The sequence below is a fragment of the Bactrocera latifrons genome, unplaced genomic scaffold (assembly GCF_001853355.1).
Source record: "Bactrocera latifrons isolate USDA-ARS-PBARC rearing strain unplaced genomic scaffold, ASM185335v1 scaffold_215, whole genome shotgun sequence".
Taxonomy (NCBI): Eukaryota; Metazoa; Arthropoda; class Insecta; order Diptera; family Tephritidae; genus Bactrocera; species Bactrocera latifrons.
In genome coordinates this window covers 211669-223447 of record NW_017535686.1, presented here as the reverse complement: position 1 = coordinate 223447, position 11779 = coordinate 211669, and the positions used below count along the sequence as shown (strand labels likewise).

Here is an 11779-nt window from a genome sequence, read left to right as displayed (position 1 = left end):
CTGAAAGTATTCGACGCAGTACCCGCCGGGGAAAGCAGAGGAAGAGGAAGACCTCCACTTCGTTGGAAAAACCAGGAGGCGAAGGACCTAGCTACGCTTGAAATCTCCAATTGGCGCCAAGCAGCGGAATAGAAGAACTAACTGTTTAACTGTTGCAAACTCGGCTATAAACTCGTAAGCGATATCTACATCAATAAAGAAGAGGAAGAAGGCAATCAAACTGATCGATATTTTCAGTTTATTGAAAGTGAAATACGCTAAAAAATTGTAAATTGGGTCCCGTTACAATTCCCTAAAACGATAAGCCACTAAATATAGTTGATGCTATTTGGGACATTGGTTATACGATAGAGGTTTTTCGGCTTGTTTTGTTCAAGTTTCAATTTCTACCAACAAAGGTCAACTAAAAAGCTTAAATTGGTGCATTGAATGGTTGCGAAAAGTTCTCCAACTCAAGCAGCGTGTGCATCAAGCACTAAAAACGGCTATCAGCGCACATGGTTGCGCCTCCAGAAAAAGTTCAAACACAGGCCGGCCAGGCCAAACAGCGGATGAGGCAAACGGAAGCAAAGCCAAAACATGAATTTTATGTCATGCAAATTCTTGTTCTTTGTTCTTGTGTTTGTCTTTGTTTTACAAAAGCCACCGACACCGGAAAGCAGAGCAAAACAGTGTCAAAATAACACAAAAATATGAAAAACCCAGTGCCCTGTGAACGGTTGGCTGAAACGACACGCGAACTGACAACTGGACACGCAGCGGGCAGAAGGGGAGCGTGCGCATAACACTTCAGCTTTGGGTTCATGGGTATTAGGTATACATATATACGAATATGGGCCAAACCAAATGACACAAACAACAAGTGCACGAGAAACGAATTTTACAACAACAACAACAAGTGAAGTAAAGAAACTATAACAATAAGCGAAAACAGCTAAACAACCGCCTGAGTGACTTTTGATGCCCACCGGAGAAGGCAACGGCAGCAGCAGCAACGACAAACAATAACCGGGACTTACGGTGGTAGCTGCAACAATAATAACAGAACGATGAGTAGCACAAGCGCAATTTGTTGCATGGAGTTGCTGCCGCCGACAACCAACACAACTTGAAGCACCCTACATCGTCCACTCATAAACGACTGACTGTGGCGCTGTTGGCGGTAATGTTGTGTCACACTGACTTCTCTTCGTTTTTGACATTTTTGATATAAATATTTTTACCGCATTGTTGCTGCTTAATCCTATTGCTCATTGCTTGCTGGCGGCTTTGTATGTGTTTCTAAACGGTTTTTATGTTTCACAGACTGAGCTCAAGTCGTGTTGTTGCTTTTCGTTAAGTTTGTTTAAGTGTTTTGCCTTTGTAGTTGTGGCAAATGTCGTTATTACATAGTGTTGGTGGCGTTGAATAAGTTTTGCGACAAAGTTTGCACACAACAATTTGGCTAATGTCCAATTTTCAGTTGATTTCCTTCTTTTCTTTTCATTTCTTCTCTTTTCTTTAGGTTCGTGTGGCGACATTTCTTAAGTATACAAGCGTTGAGAGCAAAGAGCGCTGTTCATTACATATAATATTTAAGCATTTTCTTTGTTTGTTGTTTGCAGATGCTTATACACACATAACTAAACGGACAAAGACCGGTGGATAAATCTAAATATTTTTATTAATTTATTAAACGAAAGCACAAATAAACAATGACAACAATTAACAAATCCAAATCTTTGGCTAGCTCTCACAGTTTGCTTTCACACTAACATGGAACTAAAATCATGATAGTTTAGGCTGACAACGTTGCTATAATTACCGACTTTCTTATTACCGTCTATGGACTAACTGAATAGTACCTCTAGATGGCATCCAACTGGGCGAATAGAAGCGGCCTAACCGCCAACCCACGTAAACCTGACATCCCGTATTTACAAGGAGTTATAAAATCTCAGACGTGCCTCTTTTCTCATGCGGAGGCTCTCGCCTTCAACCAGTTGATAAGGTGAAATACCTAGGTCTTATCATTGGTAGAAATTTTTTACGGAGACAAAATATTAAGAAGAAAGGCATTGAATGCCATTCCGTAGTAGTAGAGCTATAGAGTCGTGTTTTTGCTCTACGAAACCGTTGTCAAGCCAATAATGTTTTGTGATGTACTCGCCTATTATGTGGCGCACAAAAGAGCTACGCTCAACAAGAAACTATAAGAGCGGCTCTCATTCGTGTTTTCGGCGCATTGAAAGCTGTATAAATAAAAGAATAATGCCGGCAAGTGCATTTTTTCGAAGAACGCTCTTCGTATGTACTACGAATCCAAACTGGAACTCAGTAAAATTCTCTCCTCTTTCAACTGCTTTCTACTCACTTACCTACATGAACGCTAACTGTGCGCGAATAGTTGATCAGGGAGTTTCTGCCCTCAGTTGAAATAATATCGAGCTTTTTCTTTATCAGATTCGTTTCGTTTGCCTGGTCATAGCGGAATTACTGGAAACTGACTGTGGGTCTTATTATACAGTATTCTGCTTGAATATTTGAGTTCCGGTAGCTTCGGTGCCCACCAAAGGGGTTTCCCTTTCCTTTCTGAGTTTTCAGTGGACAAGAGCTTTCAAAGCCAGATCTACATACAGAACTGAAAACCTCAACGCGCTTTTAGCATAGAGACTCGACCGGGCGCGACAAGAAGAGCTGATCGAAGTTTCTTGCAGTCCAAATTAGTCTTCCTAAAGTTCCTATAAGGTACACTAACAAAACCTTTTCTGGCCAGGTTAAAACGAATATACCTGTGACTTGAGAAGGAATTGTCACCTAGAATCCTTCATCCCCAGATTAAGGGAACTCATTTTACTTGATGCCTAATGGGGTCAAGGATTTACAAAAATGGGGGAGTTTTTTCTGTTATCAATAAATAGATCTTCACTACAGATGAACTCAAAAAGTGATTCAGCCTTAGTGTTGATGTCCGGGTTTCTCTAGACAGTGTGCCTTGAGTTCGTATCCGAGCCAATAATGACGCTGACTTTCCTTCCCCAGAATCTTATAGCCGAAGTTCTCTGGTGCCGTGTTCGTATCTGATAAGATGCAAACTTTTATTTCACTTCGGACTAGCAAACAAGCGCTGATCCTACATGTTATGTTGCCCACCAGCAGCTTATGGCTTCTCGTCTTTAGTCCAGAGATACCACTACAACTTAGTCACGGCTCTTAGACCCCGGGTACATACCGCCTTCGCATGCTGCAGATTAATTAAACTTAATGACAACGGGAAAGGAAGACGGTGACAGTCTCAGCATTAACCCGCCAGACATTTCTGCAGGGTGTTACTCCCACATAATCATAAAGTGACGGAATACTTTGACCACCAGCCCAAAGTTCAACCCAATGCAAAAGTATGAAACCCGAAATATTAGTCCGATTCGAAGCAGAGGGTATATACAAAGAGATATCTCTTTGACGTTTTGTAGCCAGTCTTTTGCAGGCAAGAAGGTCCTGCCAAATCGAAAGCACTGAACAGAACATTTATATACTTATACAAAAGTTATCAGTTCCCTTGCTTATATTTCAACAAAAAAACTTTATTATAACCCTGGAATAGTAGCAAATACCAAGAAGTTACCAAAGCGCTGCAGATATATTGGATAAAAGTAATGTTTGCCAGCAGCGCAACAACGTAAGACTTAGCAAAAACAGAATAAAACACAAAAGCGGAAACAAGAAAAGCAATGAAGCATGACTCGAAGGCAACTATTTATCCGTCGATATAATCTTTAAAGATTTTTGTCGCTCTAGCTTAGCTAGCAGCCAATCAAACGTTGACGTACAATGTCACAAGGTGGCAGATTTCCGCATTGATTCGAGCTTTTATAAGAATACTGTAACGAAAAGTAAATAGTAAATGCATTTGGATTTAAAAAAAATGCTAATGTTATATATTACTAATGGTACGTAAGTCATTTTTAAACTAGGGTGACATTAATATCGATAAAGCACAGACTAGTGTCACCCGAAAACTTTGTTTAGTTTATTTTTCCAAAGACAACAAAAATAAGAAATATATGCTAACTTCACTTGCCGCGAAGCTTGAATACCCTTCTCTAATAAAAAACAAATATTTTTCAGAATAACTTGATTTTAATCGGTCGGTCTGCATGACAGTAATGTATGTACATATGTATATACTATAGTAGTCCGATCCGAAAGTTTTATCGTGATAATATAGCGTTGACTTCGACAGTAATCCAAATAAAATAATTCATAAAATAACTTTATTTTGATGTTGTTGTTGTTGTAACGGCAGAAATTCTGAGTGAAAGTTGACAGTCTTTGGCGGGATAAAAATCCTGGTCCGTTCCGGTTTTCGTAGACCCGACTGTCGTAGGAACGGCACTTTACTTTATTTTGATGTTGTTGTTGTTGTTGTAACGGCACAAATTCTGCCGAGTTGACAGTCCTAGGCCGGATAAAAATCCTGGTCCGTTCCGGTTTTCGTAGACCCGACTGTCGTGGGAGCTTTTTACTTTATTTTGATGTTGTTGTTGTTGTTGTAACGGCAGAATTCTGCCGAGTTGACAGTCCTTGGCCGGATAAAAATCCGGGTCCGTTCCGGTTTTCGTAGACCCGACTGTCGTGGGAGCTTTTTACTTTATTTTGATGTTGTTGTTGTTGTTGTAACGGCAGAAATTCTGCCGAGTTGACAGTCCTAGGCCGGATAAAAATCCTGGTCCGTTCCGGTTTTCGTAGACCCGACTGTCGTGGGAACTTTTTACTTTATTTTGATCATTGCTTATGTTGCTGTTGTTGTAGAATACATTCCTGTAATAATTTCAAGTAATGGCGCCGAGTTGGCAGTCCTTGGTCGGACAAAAATCCGGGTCAGTATCGATTACTTTTGATTTTTGATCATTCAGTTTCGGACATGGCTAAATCGACTCAGATCGTCACGCTGGTAATAGATGTACATATGTATATGTATACTTTACAGGATTTCCAACTTTCCCTTTCGGGTATAACCAACTTTATGACAAACTTAATATACACTGTTCGAGGTATAAAAAGCATAATTTGCGTCACAGTTTGGAGAGCACACTTTCTTTTCACTTGCATAGATTTCGTTGATGTTCCAACGAATGCCATCGCCTGTGCTATTATGTATCGTAAGCATAAAGGATGTGCCTTACAGCCATCAACTTGCAAACGCACAAAAATACTATATACTTCATCAATGCACCAAGCTTATAGGATTTCATTGGGTGTGCGTGTATGTGTACGCATGCTGCGTATCGATAACAGCAACTGCAATTCTTCGTTATTGCCTTACTAGCTAATATCCAATATTGGATGGCTTTTTTTTGACTTCTCCGTTGCTTGTGTGCCGGAATCACTTATTTGACTTGGCATCTGTCTATTTGTCTACTTCGAATGTTGGCAATACGTGCATGCTTCATGCTGCTTGGCATCCACTTTTGCTCTGACCTGATGTAACACATTCATACAAATACATATGTATATGTATGTATGTATATTTGAAACTCTACTAATTGTACATACATACGTAAATCTATGAATGTATTATATAATATGTATGTGGCAACAACCCTGACCTAGAGGATTGATATTGTAGAATACTTTTTACTCCATATTTTTAGCTTGGTGGAGAGTAATGAATTTCAGTTATGGCTTTCATATTTAATTTTGGGAGAATTTTAAAAAAATAAAGGCTTTTGCTTTTAAATTCAATAATAGGTGGCATATTCAGTGTGAGTAAATGAGGTTATAAACGCTAATATAAATATTCATAAAAATTATAATATTTTTACACGTTCATATATGTATGTATGTAAGTTCACGCTTAATTACAAATGTATTTTAAATATGTAGTATTAAAGCAAAGGAGAAACACATAGATACTTACATATATGCGGACAGGTGTTCTGCCGATACCTTGGTAATCGTTTGTAGTGCGCAGCTGGCATATTTTCTATATATAGCCTTTTCCATTTGCCCGATAGACAACGTTCTGTGCATGCAAAAGTTTGAACTTGTAAAATTACTATAATTATTTTTGTTATGAAGTTTAATTAAAACTTTTAAAAATTATTACTGCTTATTTTGCCACAGAGTATAAAAAATCAAAGCAAGCTTGTAATTTCCAATGACAACTTTATACACTTACAACTTAATATATGTATATGTATGTTAACTACGGAGTTTCTTAAGGCTAATCACTGTCAGATGAAACGCATTTCCCAGTTTCAGGTTCATTCTTAAAACGCGCTATTAGCTCCTTCGCAGGATTAAAAATACCATTTGTCTGTTGTGAACAAATTATGCACCGTTGAGACTTTTTATAATTTTCCAAAGCACATTTTTCGCAAAAATAATGCTTGCACCTAAAAGTACAAATATTTTATAGTAAATTTTCTCCACATGGATATGTGCGCAAATTACACTTACTTTGTCACCACTGGATTTTCGAAGCTATTTCGACATATGAAACATTTAAACGGCAACGTTTCCTCATCTGAATGTATTTCATATTTCGCATCGTCCTCATCGGACTCCGCTTCACCACGTTGCTGTGCAGCATGATCGAGTTCCAATTGCCAACCAGCTTTATAATCACTTCGATCATGCAAAAATTTACAACTATCGCCGAAACCGCAATAACCGGTCTCTTTATAATCTTTACATATATCCGGCTGATAGTCCCACCGCACAGTGGCACGCAAATGCGCTGGTGCACGAATCGGTCCTTTCCTAACCATTCCTGAACTGGCATTTCCTTGTGCTGTACCTTCTTTTTTATAGTATTGCGCATAGTTATTAAGACCGCGATAGACTTTATCATCTGCTTTGCCTTCAAGTTCTTTATTAATTTTCAACATTTTCTCATGCAAAGCTTGTGCATCACGATCCTGTGCTGTGTCTGTTTCATTTATAGAAGTGGCCCCCTGATCTTGGGGACCACTTGGCAAGGCACTTCGTTTGGACTTATAGGATACACCAATTTTGTTATCTTCTTCTTCATTCCCACTTTCCGAGGAAGCCTCAGTTTTGCGTTCCCTCTTGTGGATCAATTGTTTGGTACTTTGAAAATTGGGATTTGACCGTTTACGTGAATTATCACTACGCACAACAGCTGAGGTAGTTTCGCCATCGCTATTCTTCTCTGCAATTTATGCAGTAAGAAATTTCATTACAAATTTAGAAAAGTACAATATATAGCTTATTACCTGATTCGGAACTACTTTGTTTGCGACGTATGGTGGCTGGTTTCCTAATATTTCGTTTCTTAAATCCAAATGAAGACGTGCTAGCATCCTCGGACATGGTGAAGATATTATAAATTATTCAAATAACAAGAAAAATATTGCAATAAAATTATGTTGACCAAAGCGTTTTATTTATATTTAACTCAATGGCTCCAGTTGTTGTTATTTACAAAACGTTTCAGTTAGCGCGAAAATCAGCTGTTTACCCGCTAATAAGTGATGCCACACTTTATGACTATTGTGCAGCATGTTCATCTCAGAGTTGCATTCAACAATGTTTGAAGGAACAGTTAGATTTATAACTAATTGTTTTTGTTGAAATGGCGATAAGACTTTTATTTAAGGTTTTATAACGTTACATTGTTTAGCCAAAATTAGTAAAAAACGTCCAGTCAAATAAATTATTATAAAACTCTTAAACGATTTTTTAAACGAAATCCAGGCAACACGACATTTGCCATAATTCATTTGCAATATTCATTTTGGTTCATTTAACCGGCAATCAAATGCGATTCACCACCAATAATGTCTTTAATAGATTTTACAGAACGCAAGGAGGTCGGTTCATAATCTGATAAGAAATGTCATTTAAATACTTTTTGATATTTAAAACTTCTAATTTGTTTAGGACCCAATATGGCGCTGAAATTATTGTCGACCGTCAAATGCTTTGGTGGAGAACAGCGGATTTATTCGCATGTATCTGAAATTCTGGGATGCGAAATGAAATTTGGCGTTTACATGCCTCCGCTTGCTGTGGACGAAAATATGGAATGCCCTGTATTATATTTCCTCAGCGGACTAACCTGCACTCACGAAAATTTCATTCAAAAGTCTGGCTTTCAACAATACGCAGCAAAGCACGGCATTGTGGTTGTTAATCCAGACACCTCACCCCGTGGCTTAAACCTGCCCGGAGAAGATGATAGTTGGGATTTTGGTAGTGGTGCCGGTTTCTATGTTGACTCTACAGAAACACCATGGTCTAAGAACTACAAAATGTACACTTACGTTACAAGCGAATTAGTTGAAATAGTGAATGCCAGTTTGCCGGTACTACCTAACAAACGTGGTATATTCGGACACAGCATGGGTGGCCATGGTGCTTTAATATGTGCTTTGAAGAATCCAGGTGTTTACCAGTCAGTGTCTGCATTTGCACCCATATCAAATCCAATTGAATGTCCATGGGGTAAAAAGGCGTTCACAGGTTATTTAGGTGCAAACGAAGAGGCTTGGAAAGATTGGGATGCTACTGTGTTAGCTACCAAATATGCTGGTACACCATTGGAAATATTAATCGATCAAGGCTCAGATGACAATTTCTTAAAAGAGAAACAGCTATTACCTGAAAATCTGTTGAACGCCGCCGCTGAAAACGATCATTTGCAATTGATCTATAAAAAACGTGAAGGTTATGATCACAGCTACTTCTTCATTTCTACTTTCATTGCTGAACATTTTGATCATCATGCCAAGTTCTTGAACGCATAACCTTTGGTGGGTAGTTACTAAATAATTACGGCCAATCAAGTAACGTGTGTACTCTATTTTTTATTAAAATCCAAATTATTTTAAATTGCTGAAAGATGTTATAAATTGTGTAAAGTAAAGTGTAAATGATATAAAATATGTAATTTGTTGATCTTTAAAAGTGCTTATAAACAAAATATTAGTTTAAATAAAATACTTTTTACAGATTTAGTTAGCGGAATTGTATTTTGAAATGTGACGATCGGGAACAATTGTATAGGTATGTGGAAGCAGAAAAATTGTGGAATTCGATTGTATTAAAGTATTAGTTTCTATGACAGCTAATTCTATAGTGTTCCGATCTGAACAATTCGAACATTGTGCATGACTTGGACAATAATCCATGCCAAATTTCAAAGATATACATATAGCTTGTGAAGGAAGCAGTTTTCCTTACAAGAATTGATTTTGATCGATCAGTTTGTAAGGCAGCTACATACATACACATATGCTATAGCGGTCCGATATCGGCAGCCCCGACTAATGAACCAGAGAATTTATAAACATATATATATACGTATCTTTAAGTTCTCTGAATGAACAACGTCAATTCAGTGTACATTTTTCTGATGGATAGTGTAATTGACAGATAGATGGCGCTAAGAAATATAACTTTTCAACTATAACAGAAGACACTGAGTACCGTACATTGTTTGTTATTAATTCGGCTTTTGGCAGTATTTACCGGGAGAAATTTAATTGATGCATAAAATATTATCTAAATTAATATAGTATACCAGCCAAAACTCCTAATAATGTTATTTATCGAAGTTATCTCTCGAGCTTCCTCACAAATTGACGCATTAGGAGGTAAATATTCGTAGAGTTAAGTTCAAATTGTAATGTTTCACGACCGTACAAGTTCAACTTTCCTTAAACAGATAAGCTTATGTTGCAGTAATCATAAGCCAGCTATAAAATTTCAATGACCAGTTAAATACATCAGCTCCAATGTGTTGTTGACTTTCTAATATTATAATTTATGACTGAATTACATTATGCCGATTTCTTTATTGTAACCACAACAAATGCATACCTATGTATATACACAAAGCATTCAGGTGTCGCTAACCCCAGCTTCCCTTGTATGGGATACAAACAATTTCGTGCCAGCAATTCTTTTCTGACTATCATTAGCTTTACGTAGTAAAAGCTCACGTTTAATACAGACAAAGCAAATTATTCGTATACTCGAGTAAAGCTTTCATTCATAAAGCCCAGTTGATGGCATTTTGGCGCCATCAATTTGCCGCTTCGGTGGCGAGCTCGTTTGCTACGCAGCATCCTTGTGCTGCTGTGTCGAGTGCATAGCAAATCAGTCGAAGACAGACAATTGAATATACTGGAAGTGCTTGACGTTTTACGCGCCCTGACTAGAACGACAAAGTTTCTACGCTTCTGTGTGATTGAACAAAGTACGTGTAGGTGTTTTACTAAGCCGAACATCAGCCAAACAAATTGCGCCAAATAAAAGATAACCATACCTGAGGCGATAAACAGTAGCGATATTCGCACGCGTGTAATTTTTGTACATTGGTACGGAAGTGATATTTCACTATAATAATATAATATATAAACAATAATAAAAGCAGTAAAAGAAAATGCAACGAATTTTGGCACATCACTCATACGCAATGTCGTACCGCGTGCCGTGCGAAGCGTGAGAACGCGCGATTTCTTTGCTTACCATGTCCATCCACTAAAGACGCCACAAGACATTTGTCAGCCTTTGGCGCCACACGATATTAAGACAAATCGCGAGTGGTGTGGAGTTAACTGTAAACGTGAAGTGAGTCGAGGCAAAGGCATAGGCGGCAACGCTGGCGGCGTCAACGACCGCAACATTACAAGTAAGGGTTAGATTGTGGTAGAGCAATGTATGATGTGTGAATTGATATGTGTGTGTGTGACGTTGCTTGTTTAACTGAATTAGAGCTGTGATTTTTGTTGGAATCTTCTCTCCGGCAAGGGATGCCTGACCATTTAGCGGAACTGCGAAACAATTTTGCCACGTCTTCTTTGACTTGCTCATTCACGGGTTTTTGTTGATTGATGTGTGCACACCGCTTTGTGCGAAATATTTTTATTTGCACGTACGTCATTGCCAAGATACACTGAAATGAAATTGTCTTCGGTTTCTATATATTCGTCAACTGTTTACTTCAATTGTTCGTTTGCTCTGTATAAGCTATTCAATTATTTCCGAGATTGTAAATGCTGGTGATGGGAAGACGGCTGCATTAGCTAAACAAACAAGAACTTAAATTGCTTCAAACGAAGAGTGAAAGTGTGTGCGAAAGCGTTTGTCGCTTTGTGTGCGTTTGCGAAAAGAAAATAATACGTTTAAAAGCATTGTAGCATGAATGCGTGACCTCATCGAGAATAATAATTTATTGTTGCCATAAATTTTATAATATATTTACATATATATGTATTTGCAGTTGTTTGGCCGAACACCTCACACGGCTGTCGGAATTAGTCTAAAATGCCTGATCACCGCATGACTGTTCAATTAGTTTGCAAGACTTTAACATTTTAGGCATTTACTTGAAGGTTTGACTTAAAAACACATTCACTGTTTTATATTTTACTAGAAGTGGCTTTTCAACCATCTACCTACCGTACGTTAGCCACAAAACTACAATCTTCAAATGTCTACTTGCACACCCATTATGTGATTCTTTATGAAACCATATTTTTAGTGTTCAACAATGGCTTACCAAGCGCGTGCCGTACGTGCGGTGCAGCTCGAATTGCTCGAATAGTTTTAGCTTTGAAAATTGTTTTAAATTTCATTCGCACTTACTGTTTTCACATGACGAGTGTTATGTTTTCTCTTCAAAAAACATACTAATCGTTAAGGAAATTCAAAAGCTTCTTATTCAATTTGAAGTACAAGCGATACGATCAAGTACTGAATATAACATCATGCAAACGACCACCTTGACTTACTTCTTTTGGAAATTTGAATTCGATGAACCTAATTT

General features: G+C 38.0%; 2 protein-coding genes across 2 annotated transcripts; one reads left to right on the top strand and one right to left on the bottom strand.

Moving 5' to 3' along the window:
* Positions 1-6130: 6130 nt before the first annotated feature.
* On the bottom strand, positions 6131-7396 carry LOC108968414 (RING finger protein 113A). The gene is made up of 3 exons (XM_018932452.1): positions 7221-7396; positions 6442-7156; positions 6131-6377 (listed from the first exon to the last, which is right to left on the bottom strand). The coding sequence occupies exons 1-3, from the start codon at positions 7315-7317 to the stop codon at positions 6206-6208; spliced, it is 984 nt and encodes a 327-aa protein (XP_018787997.1). The 5' UTR covers positions 7318-7396; the 3' UTR covers positions 6131-6205.
* A 193-nt stretch (positions 7397-7589) lies between these two features.
* On the top strand, positions 7590-8879 carry LOC108968413 (S-formylglutathione hydrolase). The gene is made up of 2 exons (XM_018932451.1): positions 7590-7817; positions 7888-8879. The coding sequence occupies exons 1-2, from the start codon at positions 7766-7768 to the stop codon at positions 8751-8753; spliced, it is 918 nt and encodes a 305-aa protein (XP_018787996.1). The 5' UTR covers positions 7590-7765; the 3' UTR covers positions 8754-8879.
* The last annotated feature ends 2900 nt before the right edge of the window (positions 8880-11779 follow it).